Source organism: Neolamprologus brichardi, chromosome 19 (genome assembly GCF_056152115.1).
Source record: "Neolamprologus brichardi isolate AB-2024 chromosome 19, ASM5615211v1, whole genome shotgun sequence".
NCBI classification, from domain to species: Eukaryota; Metazoa; Chordata; class Actinopteri; order Cichliformes; family Cichlidae; genus Neolamprologus; species Neolamprologus brichardi.
Genome location: NC_142122.1, coordinates 1,234,205 through 1,255,342, shown reverse-complemented (window position 1 = coordinate 1,255,342; position 21,138 = coordinate 1,234,205). Strand labels below are relative to the sequence as shown.

General features: G+C 40.0%; 2 protein-coding genes across 2 annotated transcripts in view; both read right to left on the bottom strand.

The window, feature by feature from the left end:
• The window catches only part of LOC102788705 (interferon-inducible GTPase 5-like), a 56,798-nt gene that overhangs the window by 10,869 nt on the left and 24,791 nt on the right, over positions 1-21,138 (bottom strand). The window lies entirely within an intron of this gene.
• On the bottom strand, positions 3,428-4,986 carry LOC102788414 (interferon-inducible GTPase 5-like). The gene is made up of 2 exons (XM_006809265.2): positions 4,449-4,986; positions 3,428-4,050 (listed from the first exon to the last, which is right to left on the bottom strand). The coding sequence occupies exons 1-2, from the start codon at positions 4,984-4,986 to the stop codon at positions 3,428-3,430; spliced, it is 1,161 nt and encodes a 386-aa protein (XP_006809328.2).

Genomic DNA, 21,138 nt, shown 5'->3' with positions numbered 1-21,138 from the left:
CTTTTTGTTTTCATATTTTAAAAAGAGCCGGAATTCCCATCACTAGACCTGATCCCACAGAGCCTGATGTTTTTATGGTACCATAATCGTGTTCACTCTAAAGTTATTATAGTTCGGTGAAACTAAAAAATACTAAAAACAGATGTGGTTAATAATTTTAGTGACCTAAAATAAAAAATAATTTTGAAAACAAAATAAATGAAACTAAAATAAGTTCTTCTTCTGTGACACACCGTAATGTGTGGTCACATTGTGATTTCATTTTGTGTACTGTATACGTTTTCAGGTGTAGTTTTGTTAAAGAAGAGCCTTAATTTTGGGATTTTTTTTTTTGTTGGAGATCCAACATGTTGTGCGAGCCTAAGTTTCGGGGTGCACCTCTGCCCCAGTGAGATAGTTTTGTGCGATACTACCACTCGTCTTCTCTGTATCTATTATTGTACGATCTACTGTACAATATAAAGCGCCTTGAGATGACTGCTGTTGTGATTTGGCGCTATATAAATAAAATTGAATTGAATTGAATTCTTTAGTCTGTTAGATTTGCACCTGATGGATCTGAACCTGTCACGGCTGCCGGGGATGTAGGAGATAAAGGACCCAAAATGCAGGCAGTAGACTGATGATGTGAGTGATGTTTATTTACAAAAGTGGCAGAGACAAAAACAGGCAAAGAAGGGTGGGGAGCTAACCAAGACCTAAACTGGAGGAAACTAAAGAACTGACCTGAACCTACAATGATGTAGTACACACACATATATATACATATATATATGTGTGTGTGTGTGTGTGTACACACACACACACACACACACACACACACACACACACACACACACATATATACACACACACATATATATATATATATATATATATATATATATATTAGGGGTGCAACGATACTCGTATCGATATCGAACCGTTCGATACAGTGCTTTCGGTTCGGTACGCATATGTATCGAACAATACAACATTTTTAATTTATTTTATTAACTTTCCTTCTGACGGTGCTGTCTGTGTTGAGCGCTCAGTGGATCTGCGCTCGACAGTGCAGCCTAGGCGGAGTAGTCGAACACAGATTCACTGAGCGCAGGGCAAGCTAGCAAGACAGAAGTTAAGCTCCTTGCAACATGGCAAATTGAACCTCCCCCACCTTCATTCAGATCTGGCGTTTGGAACTATTTTGGTTTTCATGTGACGTATGACCCTGAAGGTAAGCGCGTCATGGACTAAAGTAAAACAGTATGTTGGATGTGCCAGCAATGCTCAATTGGTGGGAACTAGTGTGTTAGCGCAGTTAGCTCGTTAATGTGTTGACGTCTTCCAGCCCCACTCATGAGGCGATCCGCGGTAGCTCGTTAACGGAGATTTGCCGTGTTGTGGCGTTAACGTCATTTCAGATTAACGCTGACAGGACTAGTGGGAACACAACCAATATGACTGCACATTTACTCCGACATCATCCTAGTGCAAAGACAAGTGGAAGCAGACAAAAACAACAAGCACGCATGCTACAAACTTTACCCGAGTCATTTAGACAGCCGTTAGCACATGATTCTCCTTATGGGGACCTGATATGTTTAATATGCTGCTGAGAATATAGCCCAGAAGAAGCGTATAGTATAGCTTTTATTTTGGAAAGAGACATTTCTCCATAATAAACTCTCTTTTCCAAAGATGAGTGATTCCTCAATCAGATACAGGGCTCGCAAAATCGCTAGCCCGACGTCCTGGGGCTTTTTTCCAGTCGGGCTACCAAAATCTATCTCTGCCCTGCCCGTCGGCCTATCGTAGGAAGGAAAAATATATGTCAATGCTTTTGCATTCTTTCGGAAATGTAGCTGGGTAATTATGTCATTGGCATCGGCCACTGTCAATATGTGACATACTGAAATCGCGTTTGAATTTGTGCTTGTTTTTTGCTTTCACTTTGCAATCGCGTGAACTGTGTATAGAAAGCGACAGTACTGATTGGTGAGTGATGATAATTTGCGCACCAATTCCTCTGACATCGTCTTATCAATCGTTAGCTTACTATGCAAACATGACAAGTGAAATCTCCTGCAGCTTAAACATGTGAGAGGTTGATCGCGCAGAGAATCGCTGAGCGTTATGTTAGTGCGTGTGTAAAAGCAGCAGGATATATATTTTAGTTCTGCTGAGCCAAATAAGACAGGTCAGGGTGAAGAAGTGACAAAACGGAAAGGTTATGACAAATCAGACTATAAGGCAAAAAGAAAGTGCAGCTTTATGGTTTCATGGACAAAAGAATTTCTGTGGCTGCAATATGACGAGCTAAATAACCAGGGCTGCACATAAGTGGTCCGCAGGTGCGCATTCGCTGTCAAAATAAAAACCCGCACAAGATAAGAAGTTGCAACGCGTGTTTGCATACATAAGATTTTCAGGAGGAGGACAGACATTTGTTTAGAACTCTTAAAGATGTCGAAGAAGCTCCTTTAAGCAATTACTGTGATGTTCCTCCACCTCCAAAGAAATGTCAGAAGGAGTCCGAACCACAAAAGAAGCGCGTATTCTCGGAAAAGTGGTTGCAGGAGGTGAGCTGGCTTCAAACAAATGATGAACGCACAGAGATGTGGTGCAGAATGTGCCGTGAAAATTTAATAAATGACAAATTAATAAAAAGGCATGAACATTTTTTTTGTATCGAAAAAATATCGAACCGTGACACCAAAGTATCGAACCGAACCGAACCGTGAATTTTGTTGTATCGTTGCACCCCTAATATATATATATATATATATATATATATATATATATACACATATATATATGTACAATATAAAAATATATATATATATATATATATATATATATATATATATATATATATATATATATATATGTATATATATAGCAGTGTCAGAGGATGTTGAGGCACACAGAAGTCTATGTTAATGTTTGATTTCTTTCTTTAAGGAAGTACAGGAGAATGACTACCTTTTAGAAGATTTAATTAGTTTCAGCAGTTGAAATTCCATGGTACAGAGCTGGACCTCAATCTGAACCAGCAGTCTCCTTCACATAAGCCAAAGCACTTTCATGATCCCAACATTGTGGGAATAGTTTGGGGAGGGTGCCTTCCTTATTCCGAATTCATTGCACAAAGTAGGTCCATAAAACATCGATGAGCACGTAAAGCATGAAAGAACTTGACTGACCTGCACTGTGTGAAGGCAGACTTTTGGTAGACATATTCCATTATTTTATCCAGTATATTGTTTTTAACAACATCTTTATATACTTACACTATTAACAAACACACACACACAACAAGGAAATGCAATGACAGGAGCACAGAGAACAACAACTAAGAACATTTTGGAACATGTGTTGGGAAATTTTGGGGAAAACAATCTAACAAAGTAACCGACTGTTAATCCACAGAATGACTCTGACATGTTCAACCCAGAGCCTTGGTAAACACTTTCTGAGCATCATCAGCGAGCTCATTGAGGAAATAATTCAGAGCTTTGTAGGTTGTGATGAATGAGAGGCTCATTGATGCTACAATTCCAAATACTGGAATCCATCTGGTTGCTTCCTCTACTGCCATTGATGCAACTATGTCTGCAGCTGAGACCAACAACTTCAGGATGAGATCTTTGGTTGTTTTTGCTGCAGACAGTTTTGACTTAATGACAGCGCTCAGATCAGTGTATGGAACACCTGAGCTGGCAGCAAGTCTATCCAGAGATGACTTACCAAGACCAAACCCAGCTACATATTTTGAAACAACTGCAACCATCAAGCCGAGATCAACAGCAACAGAAAGTCCAGGAACTGGAACCCCTGCTACAGCTGCAGACAGAATAGAGTAGTATTTTATTTTGGACTGAAAAGCTTCTTTCTTCTTGTTGATGATCTCCAGGCTGATGTTGGGCATGACGAACAGCAGAGCATCTCTCTTGTGTTCAGGGAGCTCTCTCTCTAAGGTCTCATGTAAGAGAGAGAAATCGTACAGGTGGAGCTGAAAGCTGGACACCAGGAAGACCTGTGGAGACTCGACGCCTAGTCTCTGAAGACCTGAGTTATAAAAGAGATATAATATGATTTAGAGTTGAACTTTATTATTTTAATTGATAAATGATAACATCTGTTTGCACTGGTAAAGCAAAGAGATCAGTTAAAAATATGTGACTGTAAACTTTGAAAGAAGGAAAAAAGTACATGTTGATGTAAAATTATTTATTAATTATTATTAAAATAATTAATTATTATTTATTCTGTTTTAGATAAAGAGAATATTTCAGTTTCAATTTCCTCTGCAGCTCAATAAAACCTGATTCATAAAGAAGACAGAATCTGTAGTTATACGCATAAATATAAAATTATAAATACATTCATATCCATATATTTTATTAATTTTGCAACAGTAAAAATATAAATCAGCTGCATTTTTCACAGTAAAAGAAAAATCTCACCTTGAATGCAGTTTGCCCTGATCTTTGTAAGAGTCGTCTCTTCACTGAAGTCTCTCTTTCTTCTCTCAGCTTGTATATCGTTGTCGATCTTTGAGCGAACAAAGTAGAACTTTTTCTTCATCTTCTGAATCTCCTGAGCGAGTTTCACGTCATTTTCTCTGAAGCGAGTGTCTGAGATGATGATGAAAAAGTCAAACTTCTCAAATCCAACAAGCTTCAGGTACTTATCAGCTGGAAACATGGTGGTGCCGATTCCAGGGAGATCCCATAAAGTAACATTGGGATAGTTTGGATGGGGATATGGTGTACCCTCTGACGTGGTTTCTACAACACCAGTAGGAGCAGCTCCCTCATCGTTGTCATCTATCCCTCTGAGAGCGTTAACAAAGGTGGATTTGCCTGAGCCACATTCTCCTGTGATGGCGATATTTAGTGGAATATTTTCTTGTTCTTCTAAATATTCTTGAACTTTTGCAGCTGCTGCTGCAGAGTCGTTGTTTTGCAGGGCTTCTTTAACTCCAGCAATTAGATCCTCCATGTTGATCCTAAAATAGAAGAAAAATGAAAGGTGTAAAAATCACTGCTGCATTATTTGGTAATACTTAATATACAGACATCTGGTTAGTCATATTGCCAATGACTGACCAGATGTCTCAGCCTTTGTTGTCACCAGAACCTGTAAATTCAAACAAACAGTGATCTGAACCATTCTTTTTCAGTATTGGAGTTATCATAGCAGTTTTAAGAGAGGATGGAACAGAACCAGATATGAGACAGGAGTATTAGCGATCAACAAGCCAAGAAAGGGTAGTGAAAGTTTGACAATTAGTTGGCAGTGGATCAAGTTTACACAAAGATGACTTTAAGTTAGTAATTATAGAAGATAGTTGAATTATTGTAGGAAGTTCAAAAAACAGAGAAGATGACAGTTGAGTAGGAGAAAAAAAATGCAAGTACAGCAGTTGACCATATCACAAGAAGAGGGCAATTGTTGATGAAGAACAATTTTGGTATGAAAAAAAAAGTCCATAAATTTGTTACAGACTGCAGCAGAGTGTGTGTGTATGGCAAAGGTTTAACAATATTATGTAAAGGAGAAAACAAAGTGTGAGTGTTTCCTTCAGCGAACTCAATAATAGAAGGGCGGTAAGCAGATTTAGCATGATGAATAACTTCTTTATAATGTTGTATATGACTGAGAAACCTGCAGTCAGCTGAGACTGAAGACGTCACTTGGATGACTGACGAAACGTTTTTCCCACAAAACGCTACGTCTGGATGAACAGAATCAACTTTTGGAGATTTACTTACCTGGATGATTGAGCGTGCATCAAGACACTCAGTGCATTAGTTTTATGACACACCACAGGGGCTTTTACATTGGAGACAGGCCTGAGTATGGACAGAACAAACCCAGCGAGAAGAGCCCAGAGGAACAGAACCTTAGCAGTCAGTCCAGCGGCTAAAAGCTGATGCTAACAGCTGACAGTAAAAGCATGCCAGCCAAGAGTTAAGGCAGAGAGAGACTTTACCTGGCAGACAATATAGGTTCAGGTATAAAATAAACTTGCATAGCTATACTAAGCAATAAGTATAGAGAGAGAGCAGCAGCAGCTAAAACGTGGCAGCGTTCACTCCCTTCCATGTCCTGACACAATTTTTCTTTTAAAAGATAAATTGTGATGCAACTTTTACATCACATACTGAGTTATGGCTAGTTCTTGATGATCATTACTCTGTCCTCCTTTTCTCATCTCTTGTTCCCTGTTCATTTATATTGGGACAGCCTTCGTTGCGTCGCTGTGATGCAACAACAAATGTGGCCTCCGAAGGATGAAGACCCTGAATTGGGATACAGCCCATATGTTAGTGTATTGACATGACGAAACCCTCATTGAACTTTGATCCTGATTTGCTCTGCTTCAGGATGAAAGTTTCAGCTACCCTCTCCAGTGTCAATCCCTCTGTTTAACATCGCAATACAAGAAAAGAAGGCCATCGCTTCTCTGAACAAAGACCACAACATCACTATATTACCAGCTGACCGTGGTTCTAAACACAATGGATTACCACACAAAGATCACTACTCTCCTTGGTGACAACAATACCTACGAAACCTTAAAACGAGACCCCACAAGCAGCTACAAAAAGAAAGTTATCACTTTCCTTCAAGACCTTGAAAAGGACAAAATCAGTGATTGCCCTACATATCATCGCCTTTACCCAGGAGATGCCATACCCTGTATTTACGGACTTCCTAAGATCTACAAAGAAGGGGTCCCACTCAGACCCATTGTTAGGAACATAAACTCAGCCACTTACAACATTTCTAAACACCTTGCTACCATCCTAGCACCACTTGTGGGGAACACCCCACACCACATCAAAAACTCCACCGACAAGGTCCAGATTGTAGCCAACCTTTACATGGAAGAAGTGGAAAGGAAGGCTCTTGGTTCTTTTAAAGTGAGAGTACCCAGCCACTGGTACAGATATGTAAATGACACCTGGGTCAAAATCAAAACACAAGAAGTGGAATCCTTCACTGTGCACATTAACGCCGTGGATAAAAACATCAAGTTCACCAGGAAGATACAAAGGATAACTGTTTGCCATTCCCGGACTGTGCCAAAACCTGGACCCAACTGTTCTGTCCAACTACAGGCCTATCTCAAAGCTTCTTTTTCTATCTAAAGTCTTGGAGAAAGTGGTCTACCTACAGTTGCAGGCCCACCTTGATTTTAATATGATCTCTGAAAAATTTCAATCTGACAGAGGCGAGGCTGCCGGACACTGCCGCCACCGGGCCCTCTGACCACCACCAGTAGGCAACGGGTGAAGTGTCTTGCCCAAGGACACAACGACCGAGACTGTCCGAGCCGGGGCTCGAACCGGCAACCTTTTCAGAGTGTAACAACCAACCATGTGTGTGAAATCTAATAATTAGAGAGTGATACCACTTTTTTATGTCCGATATGACCGATATCATAAATTTGGATATCTGCCGATACTGATATGAATCCAATATAGTGTATTTTATAATCAGTAAAACTGCTTTTTTTTATATCTTGCTGCATTTTTTATAAGATCATACTCAAATTTTAAAAAACTAAGCAAAACTAAAGCTATCCTGTTATACCTGTATGCAAAAAATACACCGCACCCAAAATATTTCATAGTTCAACAATACTGATCTACAGCAGGGCTGGACTTGGACAAAAAAATCGGCCCGGGCATTTTGACTAGAGACCAGCCAACAGGTATTACAGGAAAAACCATAAAGCCTTTGAAGGAAAAGAAACGCTGTTGTCACAGTGATGTACACTGTTTTGTTGTAGATGTATCAATCTAATAAACATAAACCTGCACCATCCTCCCTATTCTGGTATTCTAAACAGTACTTAGCAGAAATATTAAACAACCTAACTAATAGGGTTGCCAAATCCAGCAAAATTTAAAAAAAAAAAAAGGTAACCCCCATACACCCCCCGCATCATGATGCAACTTAAATGTAATGCACGTGTAAAACAAATGCACAGAAATAGTTTATTTTTCTACAATAATTAAATAGATTCAACATCTTTATTCAACATAATTACAGACCGCAAAGATGGGACCTTCCAAAAGGAAAAAGTACTATAGCTTACTAGGGTGTATATTACACTTAATAGTTACTATATACAAAACTAGACATTTTACATCACATGAAAACTTTGGTTGTAAGATTCAGATAATTATTTATAAAAAGCTACACTAGCTATTTTTGTGTATAACTAACTGATCTATGTGCTATATTAACATAATAATAAAATAATATTAGAAGATGGGAATATAAACTTTAGTCTGATTTTAATCATCATTGTACTATATGCTTTAGCAAAAAGGAAAGTTTGAAGCCTAATCTTAAAAGTAGAGATAGTGTCTGTCTCCCGAATCCAAACTGGAAGCTGGTTCCACAGAAGAGGGGCCTGAAAACTGAAGGCTCTGCCTCCCATTCTACTTTTAAATACTCTAGGAACAACAAGTAGGCCTGCAGAGCGGGAGCGAAGTGCTCTAATAGGGTGATATGGTACTACAAGGTCATTAAGATAAGATGGGGCCTGATTATTTAAGACCTTGTATGTGAGGAGCAGGATTTTGGATTCTGGATTTAACAGGAAGCCAAAACAGGAGAAATCTGCTCTCTCTTTCTAGTCCCTGTCAGGACTCTTGCTGCAGCAAGAGTCCTAATAAAAATTTGTGGACTATGTTTATAAGCTGTGTCTGTAGCAGAACATCAACCAATTTAAATAATTTGAAATGAATAGAGGGAAATGGAAACAAAAAAGTTTTTATACAAAACTAATTTGTATAAAAAAGGTTTGAGGTTTTTAAAATTATTTAGTAACTTCCATCTAATATAGTGAACAGTTATTAATATTTCCTTCTAATCTTCCTTTAATGTTCTTTAAAAATGTGATAAAGGGTTCATTAGAGTAGATCTCTGAAAGTGCAGTAACTGAATGTAAGGAAGTGATTCTATTACCTTCAGTGGCGACAGGTTACACTTTGCAGTGCAAACAATAATCGTTTCTCTCTTATTTCGATGTTGCTTTTCTTCTAATGACGTTTCTTATTGTTTGGAAGATTTCATTACGTGACCTACCCCCCCCCGCCTTCCGTGTGCTTCTCCCGTCCCGTTTCCTTTTTCTTGAAACTACTGCTGCTCGAGCTGCTTTAGTGACACGCACAGACACACACACACAGACAAATCTACCCACTAACTCGGTACTGTGGAGATAAAGAACAAATAAGAAGAAACAGCACATAGATGGTTTACCTGTGTTTTGGTGCTGGAAAGATGATGAATACTTTATTCAGCAGTAATTCTGATGACGCGGTCTGCGCAGACTGGATCCTTGTTGTACTGGCTCAAACTTTCTTTCTTTACCTGTTTGGTGTCTTTAGCCCCTCCCCCTGAAAACAGCAAGTGAAACTGTTTAAACTGGTGACATGAAAAATAGGACTGGCGTTCTGCCTTCCACACATATCACTTCAGCCATTTGATTTTTGTGAAAGCCATCAGTTTACAGGAGTTTCCCCTCAGCAGTGGAACTATATGAGTAATTATTTTGTGAGTTTGAGGTGCAACAGGGGCTCCATGAAATCCTGACATCCTGTTTCTACGCCCTGATGTATGAAGACAGTTTAGATACTTTTCATATTTTAGATTATAAAACAGAAACAAATGATCCAAATGAAAACCAGTCAGCGTCTTTGTGTGTGCAGCAGTGTGTGTAAAGCAGCTGATTTAAGAAGAAATGCAGAGTGAAGAGCAGAGCTAAACAAACTGCGCCCTCTGCTGGAGAAAACTGTAGTGTTCATTTAGTGTTTATTTAACCTGACAGCTAACTTTCACTGTTTACTTCAAATAACAACTCCAAAAGCAGTTTTTCACATCATCTTTACCTTTCAGCCAGACTGATGTTCGGATTGTTTCATTACAGCAGCTGTTGGCTGTGAGCTCATCACTCCTGCTGATATCAAACACAGAAAGTGGGGAGTGCTAAGTAAACATACCTGATGTACTGATGGATGCAGGTGTCAGGACAACAATGTGGACAGTAACATGTCAGAGGAACAGATCAGAAATGTAGGCACCATGTGGGCAAAAGTCATTATTCACACCCTGATGAAATAAAAACAAATCTATTAATTAGTTATGAGGGTTCTTTACATGCGATGCACAGACTTGGATAAAAGTTGTTACATTCTTGTTTGTTGAAGCACAAACATCTCTTTATTTTACCGCCCTTGTTTTTCATAAACCAGGATCACAACACTAACAACATAACAAGAAACAGTAGATCTGCCCTCCCTGAATAACATTTCTAATGTTCATAACAAACTGACATTCTTCCTAAAAGCATACAGTGTGACAGTAGTAGTAGTAATAATAATAATAATAATAATAATTTAAATGAACAAGTGAATGATCAATTATTTAATATTCATTGTAAATAACTTGTGAAGCTCAAATCCTCAAATACATTCAAACAAAATGTACATATGCTATAATGCCTTCAGGTCTGCTCTCACTGAAAACTATGGCCCAGTAAAATGGACCATATAGTAACGTTGTTATTTCAAACTTCAGAGGACAATAACAGGGAGTAAGAAAGAAGAATCAGCAGAAACATCCCTGTGTGCTCTGAGGCCCTGTAACCTTTTATCAGTATGGAGGTCTCAGCTCAATGTTGCTATGCAACATTATTTATTTAATGTACAGATAAATAACAATTATAATAATACTGCATCTTGACAGGGCCAGGTCAAAGGCACATTAATCTCAAATGAAACCTTCATTTTCTTTAGGAAAAAATGGAAACGATCAGGTGAAAATCTAAATATTCCTGTCCTCGCTAAGCTCTTTGAGGATGCTAACATTCCTCTGATGTTCCTGAGTCTCTGCAGACTGCCAATCTTTCCATCACAGCAGGAAGCTTGCACTTGGCTAACCACAGGTCTGGTGTGTGTGGTTGGTTTTTCCCTGTCTTCTTCCTGCAGTCCAGAGACTGAGTCTCTCTGTGGTAGCTCTGTGGTAGACTAGCCTGCCTGGGGGGCACCCCACCTTTCACCCTACGACAGGAATAGGCTCCAACACCCCCTCGACACACCAGCCAGCCTGAGACCCTGAACTGGATAAGTGGAAGAAAGCAAACAGATCTTTATTTATATTGTGACAAGTGTCATTTCCTTATTGCACTTTCACCCCTAGAAACAGCACGAGTCCCACTGCTCGATTGATTTCAGAGTGATCTACATGCAAACTACAGACTTCTCTCTCCTGCATGAGAACCTAGAGAGAGAGAACTTCCTGAGGTCCAGAGAGATCCACGTCCAGCATCAACAAGCACAAAGAAAGTTTGACGTCCAAAATAAAGAAAGTGTTTGAAAGTGTGAAGCAGTAAGTAACCGACAGTGTGACTCAGTGATGCATTTAAAGCTGTTGTATACAAAAGAGCTTCGTAGTATTGTTCATTTCCTCTGATCAGAGCAGAAACAGAGTAACGTCTCCCAGCTTCACACACTGAAACTTTCCTCTTTATCACATCAATACAGCAACAAATGTGATCTTAGTGTCAGTTAATATAGAGCAGTGAAAAGCTGAGTGCATTTAAAAAAAATGTATAATATTAGGAGGATAAAGTGATCCCAGTTTTAATTTCAGCCATTTCCCACTGTGGAGGACAAAATGTGGCAAGCTTGTCCTTAAACCTCATGTGTGTTTTCACTGGTAGCAGCAAATCCATAAAAACAAGACTTTTATGAAAACACTGAATAAAAATTATTTTCTTGAAAAAGACCAAACGTACAGTTCAGTGAATATTAGATAAACTATATGTAAGTGTTTTTGAATGGCAGAGATACAGAAATGCCTGCATGCAGCAGAGCCACGGTCAGTGTCTGAATGAGTCTCACAGGCCTGGATGTGAGCGTGAAGCCATTTATAATAATTATAAATTATAATTATTATAATTCTCTGATCTGCTGCTCACCACAAACAAGCACACACAGATATTTTGGACTTAACTGTATTTTCATAAGTTACAGCTTTTTCTACTGATAAAGAAAATAAAACAAAACCCTCCCTTATGGCCATTCGTACTATGCACAGTAATTAAGCAATAAACAATTCAATGACAAAGTTTCTGTTTTTTGCTTTCTACTATAGAATTTTATTTTTTATTTATTTTTACAGACTTCAAACAAGAAACATAAAAAGAATAGTGTGAGCAGTGAGCTAGCAGAGCTTTCTGTAGTTTTGTTTCTTACAGTTTCAGTCCAGAGAGTCTGGCAACACTTTGCTAGACCCGCCCCTGCACAGTTACCAGCTGTCAGCTACTTAGAAAAGGATCCTGGTGTTATTTGTCTCTCAGAAACAGTTCATAACTTCAACTCATTCCTGTCACCTAAAAGGTAAACCTGTTTCTCCATCAGCTGTTCAGCTCTGATGATTCAGTAAGGACGTCTCCTGGTTTCATTTTCATGTTTCCCTCTCACTACTTATCCAAACCCACATCATGACCAGCAGCTTTACAGCTGTGGCTCCAGCAAACATCAGCTGATACTAGAAACTGTTTCTGAGAGACAAATAACACCAGGATCCTTTTCTAAGTAGCTGACAGCTGGTAACTGTGCAGGGGCGGGTCTAGCAAAGTGTTGCCAGGGGGGCAGGTAGGGCATTAACAGGGAGAGGGGGGCACAAAGAAATACTTCCTTATTCTCATTTAAAATGTCTGGCTGTTATTAAATAATTATCTGAATCTTACAACCAAAGTTTTTATCTGACATAAAATGTATAAAAATCATACATATACCAACAAGACTCTACATCACTGTCACAACAGTGTTTGTTTTCATTCAAAGGCTTTATGGCTTTAATACCTGGGGGGCCGGTCTCTAGTCAAAATGCCCGGGCCGATTTTTTGTCCCAGTCCAGCCCTGGGCACGACACGCAGTGAATTCATCTGAGCAGGTGCATTAAAAAATAAATGGCCAGGACAGCGGTGCACATCGCAGATTAGCTCGCATAGACACATTAGTTCTGCTGCTTCTTAATGACGGCATCTTAGCCAACAACCCCAACTACCAGATTCAACTTGTAATTGGCTAAAAATAACATTGTTAGCTTTCCACATTCCGACACTTCAAAAGCTTCAGGAGCTTTCCGCTCAGCGCAGCATCAGCTGGAATCCACAGCTGTGTGTGTTCATGGAGCTGCATGTTCACCTGCTGGACATCACTACCTGACAAGTTTAACTGTCTTCAGAACATTGCAGAGGCCTTATTGACAGTATTTGGCTCTACATGTCTGTGTGAGCAGATTTCTTCACATGAGTCCTCAGGTAGCCTCTGAATGCTGGACACTGGGAGACCTGTGTCTCTGAGTGGGAGACCAGAGATCACATTAACAAATATGCCATATTGGCCCAGTTTATTTTTCTTATCACTGTTGTGAGGAGACCATAAATAGCATTTGTATTTTCTGTTGTTCAGTTCATTTGCTGTTATGGATAAAAACTCTTTTTTGTTTCAAAATAGCTGATAACTATTCGCTGACAGCTGCCAACAAATATAATTCTATAAAGTTGATCTATATAGTGTGTAACTGTTAATATAGAGCATTATTAAATTTATTGCTAATGCAGTCATATGGCACATTGACTTCTGAGGAAATTTCAGACTCGTTTAGCACTCGTCATCAAAAAGGTTGCCTACTCCTGCTGTAGAGGGTCGTTCTTGTGTTTCTGTGTCATTAATGCAGCAGATTTCATTCTGCTGAAAGCTCTTCACCTGATCTCAGCCAACTTTGAACCGACTTCCCTTCTTGCCTCTTTTATTGACAACAGCAGTTATAAAAACATCTCGTTAGTTATGTGACAGTTAAGGCACGCGTACGTGAGCAAGTGAGTGTGTGTGTGTGACGTTTCCTATCACACCACATATGGCGTGACCTTTCAATGAACCAACAAAGCAGAAGTGAGCGGTATACCTGAACTTATAAAACGGGAACTTGTGGTTTCTTATGTGCAATGGAAAATTACAGCAAAGAAACTACTCCCCACATCTTATGCATGCAAGAGAAACTAAAACCTAATATGGAAAAAACATTTTATCAGCAACACATGCAAGCAATGGTTCTGTGACTTTCTCATCAATCTTTATGGTTTGATGGGAAATTGGTTAAATGATTGCTCAGCTTATGTCTGGATGACAGCAGATAATTCTGATGAAAAGGAAACTGACCTGTAACTAACTGTAAGCACGTTGCAGCTGAGTTGAGGGTTAATAAAAATAAGAGCATGTGGTGTCCAGCAGGACTACGCGTGCCACAGACAGTCCATTTGGGACATCTGAAAGACTCATTGTGTAACTCAGGGTGTAAGCAGCAACTCCTATATAGTAGATATAAGAAAGTAATGTGCAGTGGTTAGTGCTTTTTTAACAGAGATTGCTGGGCTCATATTCCTCATGCTCACATGGTTTTCTTTTATCCAAAAACAGGTTAGTTTGGTGATCGTGTAACTGTGTCCTTGACCTTGTTACTGGCTCGAGGATTTGGTTCCTAATGCTGGCTGGTCCAAATATTTAGGATGGGTCAAATGCCGAGTCTCCATATGGAAACAAAAGGATATTTTCCATGTTATATCTTAAATGTGTATAAATGGGATCTGTTGATGTCCAATAAAAGTAACAAACAATAAATGTAAATCTGTTTTTCTAAACTTTGTAGACTCGTTTACCTGCTTCAGTGAAAGCAAACAAAACAACAGTGATAATGGCTTTAAAGAGATTATGAAAAAAATGCAATACATTTGTTTTTTGCTACATTAACAGCTCCTAACTTTTCCCATTTTTCTCACTCTGATTTCCTGCAGGACCCACACAGACTTTAATTCAGAGGGAAATTCAGTTCAGCCACAACATTAACTGTGTTCAACCTTTCATGGTGCTGGAGGCCTTTTAATAAATATAAGAAGATGGTTAAGGTGAGAGATTACTATTCTGTCTTTTACATCGGTACAAAGGGAGGACTAAATGCCATTCTTCTTTAAAACAGTTCAAGTATCTCTGTGTTTAAGGAGAGAAGGGAATAACTGCAGCAGAGGCTCTAAAAAGAGACGGTCGCTTCACCGATGACCTGGGCTACTTAGAGCTGGTAAACATCAACGACAAACAAGTGATTTATGACAGATTCTTCTTTTTAAGAGCTTCTCAATCCTCTTCGTCCAGACTCACCGCACTCAGTGAGTCTGGGTTCATCTGCTGTACATGGTGCAGTTTGTCAGTGAAGATATCACTGTGACCTGACTGAATGGTTACCACCCAAACTATGATAAGACTCTACATTGTACTCATGCAGCTGGCTGTAAAACCAGGCTTTAAGCATTCAGTGTTTACTGTAGCTGATACTGAAACTCTAATTACTCTTACTGTTCATCATTAACTGACTGCAACATCTTGGGATGTTTTTTACATCTGCTTTCTGCTTTCAAATTTAAAATTACATAACTGATGTCAACAGTTCGTGGGCATTATGCACAAACACAGAGGAGTATTTCCCAGCCTGGCAGTTCACAGACTCCAGGACCCTACAAAATTCAAACCTCACAAGTCACTTTGAGTTTCAAGTCTCTGCAGAATCCTGCTTGTAGTGCTCTGTGCACGCTCGTCTTTGGAGCAGAGACCATTTCTTAACCACTCACAGCTACAGGACACGTACAGGAATGTGTACGTGTCCTGTAGCAGAAGTGAGCGGTATAGCTGAAAGTATAAAAACAGAAACTTGTGGTTTCTTATGTGCAATAGAAAATTACAGCAAAGAAACTACTCCCCACATCTTATGCATGTGCAGTAGTTAGTGCTTTTTTTAAACCGAGATGCCTGGGCTCATATTCCTCATGCTTACACGGTTTTCTTTTGTCCAAAAACAGGTTAGTTTGGCGATCATGTAACTGTGTCCTTGACCTTGTTACTGGCTCGAGGAGGTGGTTCCTAATGCTGGCTGGTCCAAATATTTAGGATGGGTCAAATGCCCAGTCTCCATATGGAAACAAAACAATATTTTCCATGTTATATCTTAAATGTGTATAAATGAGATCTGTTGATGTCCAATAAAAGTCATAAACAATAAATGTAAATCTGTTTTACTTTTATTGCCAAAAATAACAAGGCAATTCACATCAACAACATGACCCGAGACCAAATCTGCCGCATATAATGGTGAGTAGGGATGGGTACCGGTATCCGGTGCCATTATTATTATCCTGACATAAACGGTAGTAACCAGACCAAAAAGCAGCGCACATTTCGGTGCTTTTTTTTTCCTGAGATGCCATACACTTTCGATTCCAGACAATCATTTTACCTTTGAAAGCGTAGTAGGCGGGTGTCAGGGGTTGCTGAGTGGATGAGAAGGAGGACCCAAACGCTGGACTCACAGGTAGGTAGGTGAAGGTTGGTGTTTATTGCGATGGAGTGAACAAACAGAACAGAGGTAGGAAATGGCTGGCTGGCTGACTGACTGAACGCAGGCGGAAACGACAACATAACATCAATGACACAACAAGGGCTGAAGGGAAGAGAGGGCTTAAATACATGACTAACAATGACAACGATTGGAGACAGGTGAGTGAACACCTGAACATAATGAACTAATGATAAATGGGAAGAGGACTGAACATAATGCACACAGACCAAGGCTAACACAATAAAACAGGAAGTGGAACAGGCAGTAGATAAACGGTGAACGTGAACTGAAAACACTGGGTCAACGACCCAGAAACCCTGACAGCGGGTCCAGGTACGTACGTTCTTTTAGAGCAGAGCTACAGATTAAAAATGCCCAAAGTGAAGCGGTCAAAGTCTGGCTGTACTTCACAGCAAAAGATGCAAACTCAGCAGCTGCAACAAGTGCTTTAAGCTGATACTGTGATACTGTCAAAGGAGGTAACACCTCAAATCTGATGAAACACCTGGAGACGCATAGCGTTTTTTTAAAAGCCGAGAAATGCGCCGTATTTGATAGCTTGCTGCGAGACCTCACACCGAGCACATCTAATGCGGGTGTGGTGCCTGTTATCGACCCGGAGTTAGCAACATCCCCCAAAAACCCGAAGAGGAGAGTCCTGGCCCCTAGCCCTGCCAGTGTAGCAGAAATGATGAGGATGATGATGCAGCAGCAGCCGTTCTTCTCTGCGTGAGTAGCTTCATGTTGTTCGTGTGTAATTTACGTTGAGTAGGCTAACCACGTTATTACATTAATGCATGTAAGGTGAACTAGCAAACACCATCATAGCTACATGCGGCTGTCTTCTTGTTTGATGGCAGATACTCCCTTCACCCTGGACAAAAAGGCTAAAATGACCAAAGAAAAAGTGGAAAACAGTTAAACATGAGAGGTTTTTGGACAAAGTTTGTGTTTTTTCCATTGTTTAAGCTGCTTCCAGCCAAGAGTGATACCATATATGCTCTATAGCTGCAGAAAAGGCTAACATTGTTATCTTTTTACAAAAAAACAGCTGAACATGAGGTTTTTGGACCAATTTTGTGTTCTCCATTCTTTAAGCACCTGTTCTAGCACCGTTTAAGCACCGGCACCGTTTCAAAAGTACCGGTTTGGTACTGGTATCGGATAAAACCTAAACGATACCCATGGTGAGGGTTATTCAAAAACTTAATTTAAAAGAAAAAACATATATACACATACATACATACCAATATCTAAGCACAGATGTAACAATGTGAAGGCTTGAGTGTCCTTTCAAGATATTTTATTAATTAGTCTCCATTTTTTCCTCAAAGGTTGGCACTTTTAGTTGTATTTGAGCTGTTATCCGTTCCATCGTATAGACATGTCTAGTTTTCAGAAGCCACAGGGCAACTGTGGGTGTTTCTGGTTTGAGCCAGTGAATTGTTATCATTTTTCTTGCAGTGATGAGGAGGAGATGCAGGAGAAAGTGCTGCTCATAGGAGAAACCATCAGGAAAGATATCCAACAAAAAGATCAGAGGATCCATTGGGAGGTTGACTGACAATATGTTTTGTATAATGTTCTTAACATCCATCCAGTACTGTTGTATGTAAACACAGTCCCAAAAAATATGCGTCTGGTCCCCCACAAACCCACACCCTCTCCAACATTTATCACTGACACTACTTTTGGACAGAAAGGTTTTCATTAGAATTTAACCTTCCAGTCAAATTCCTTCCACATTTGACTACCCATCCCTCTATGGCAGCCACAACAGACACTCTCCCATGTGACATCATCCAACATTATATTGAGTTCCATTTCCCATTGTTGTTTTATATGATAGGTATTATCAGACATGTCAATCAGCAGTTTCTGGTAGATCAAAGACACTGGGTTTTTCAATGTACCCGACTTTTCAAGCAGTTTTATAAAATGGTTTTCCAACCCGATTGGTTCTCTTCTAATATTGTCCCAGTCTTTATGCTTTGTAATGTAGTCCCTTAACTGTAAGTATCTATAATGGTCCCTGGGATAAAGCATATTTAGCCCTTAGCTGGGCAAAACTTCTTATTCTTTTCAAACAGCTGATTGACTGTAATCAATCCTTTCTTCAATTCAATTCAATTTTATTTATATAGCGCCAAATCACAACAAAAGTCGCCTCAAGGCGCTTCATAGATACAGAGAAAATCCAACAATCATATGACCCCTATGAAAAAGCACTTTGGCGACAGTGGGAAGGAAAAACTCCCTTTTAACAGGAAGAAACCTCCAACAGAACCAGGCTCAGGGAGGGGCGGGGCCATCTGCTGTGATTGGTTGGGGTGAGAGAAGGAAGACAGGATAAAGACATGCTGTGGAAGAGAGACAGAGATTAATAACAGATATGATTCAATGCAGAGAGGTCTGTTAACACATAGTGAGTGAGAAAGGTGACTGGAAAGGAAAAACTCAGTGCATCATGGGAATCCCCCGGCAGCCTACATCTATTGCAGCATAACTAAGGGAGGATTCAGGGTCACCTGGTCCAGCCCTAACTATATGCTTTAGCAAAAAGGAAAGTTTGAAGCCTAATCTTAAAAGTAGAGATAGTGTCTGTCTCCTGAATCCAAACTGGAAGCTGGTTCCACAGAAGAGGGGCCTGAAAACTGAAGGCTCTGCCTCCCATTCTACTTTTAAATACTCTAGGAACAACAAGTAGGCCTGCAGAGCGAGAGCGAAGTGCTCTAATAGGGTGATATGGTACTACAAGGTCATTAAGATAAGATGGGGCCTGACTCTCTCAGGATTACAGCACTCTGCTGTTTGGTTTTAGTGCTTCAGATCGAGTGAACGCTGTCGCGACTTGCTGCTGCTGCTGACCACTAACCCTGCCGCTACTTTCCTTTGCTTTTCCTGCCTTTTACTCTTGCTACCCCTTTGCTTCTGCTACTGCTATTGCTACTCATTGCTATCCTCTCCTGGAGTCCCGGTTCACCGTGTCCTGGTTGTTCCCTCCCACCGATTCCTATCCTATTCCTGTCTGTACGGCCCTCCGGTGTCTCCGTTCCTATCTGTGATGTGGCCTCCCAGGATCTACGTACTGTTTGTGTGGGTCTGGATCCTTGTGTCATCAATCTATTGACCTGGCACTGGACTCCTCCAATACACAGCCGATGAGCTCCTCTGACTCCACTTTTTTCTGGCTGCTAAACCACCGGCTTTTTTTCATCTCCACACAGATATCGTCTTCCTCCCTCGCCGACAGTACATTCATCGCAGCTTTTTTGGCTAACCTGACTAGGTCGGCTAACATTCTCATTCAGTCTGAAAGTACCTGCGTCAACTTCGGCCTGTTTAACATCCGTTCGCTCACGAATAAGGGACATTTCGTCCAGTATCTCCTCACAGACCATAAGTTTGACTTTTTCTGTCCGACTTTGGAATTCCGACTTTGGAATTCCTTACCCCCTGACCTCAGAAACATCACCTCATTCCCTCTTTTTATGTCCGACCTCAAAACCCACCTGTTTAAAATTGCCTATTCTATATAACTTATCCATGATCTTAAACTTTCTATCGGCTACTCTTATTATTGTGTATATTTCATGTTTTTAGACCTGTTTTATTTGCTGTACAGTGTCCTTGGGTGTTTGAAATGCGCTTTTAAGTAAATTGTATTGTTATTATTTAAGACCTTGTATGTGAGGAGCAGGATTTTGAATTCATTTTTCACTATCAATTCACTTTCAATTCAATTTGACGCAGCTAATTGAAGCTGGATATAACAACTGTAGATTGTTTCTCCAATTTGAAGGAGCTATCCAAGAGTACCCCAAGGTCTCTTACAATGTGGGAGTGGTAGCTAGCAAGGGGGGCAAGGGTATCAGTTAGTTGGTTCAGAGGGATATGGCTGTCAAAGATAACAAACTTCAGTTTTACTGTCATTCAAAGTAAGAGAGTTTTGAGATACCCAGGTTCTGACATCATGAGGGCAGTTTAACAATGTATGCAATGGATCAGCGACATTCAAACTCAAAGGAAAATACATTTGAATGTCATCGGCATAGCAATGGAAATAAGTATTATATATTTTTTGAAATACATTCAAGGGCAACATGTACAGAGAGATTTAAGTTTCCTCTTTGACTGCCCGTTTGGTTAGGTCAGTTTGAGTAATCAATATTGTTGTTGTCAACTTTGAGTAGAGTTCTGTTACTTTGACCTCTTTTACGGGCCCAAGATTTTGATTTTTTTTTTTGTATGATTTAACCAACCATGTTTGTGGGTTAAATAACAATAACATTTTTGGGGGACTTTAACCTGTGCCTGACTTTCTTTCACTGCTCGGTCCATCACAGGTTTTCACACAAAATGTCACGATACATGTCCCTATTCATTCTTTCCTTTACATGGATCAGTCGTCCTGGTCCCTTTGCAGAAAAACAGCCCTGAAGCCCCAAATGTTTCCACCCACATGCTTCGCAGTAGGTATGGTTTTCTTTGGATGCAACACAGCACTCTTTCTCCTCCAATAATGACAAGTAGAGTTTTTACCAAGAAGTACTACTTTGGTTTCATCTGACCATGTGACATACTCCCAGTCCTCTTCTGGATCATCCAAGTGCTCTCTAGCAAACTTCAGACAGGCCTGGACATGTATTGGCTTAAGCTGGGGGACACGTCTGGCAC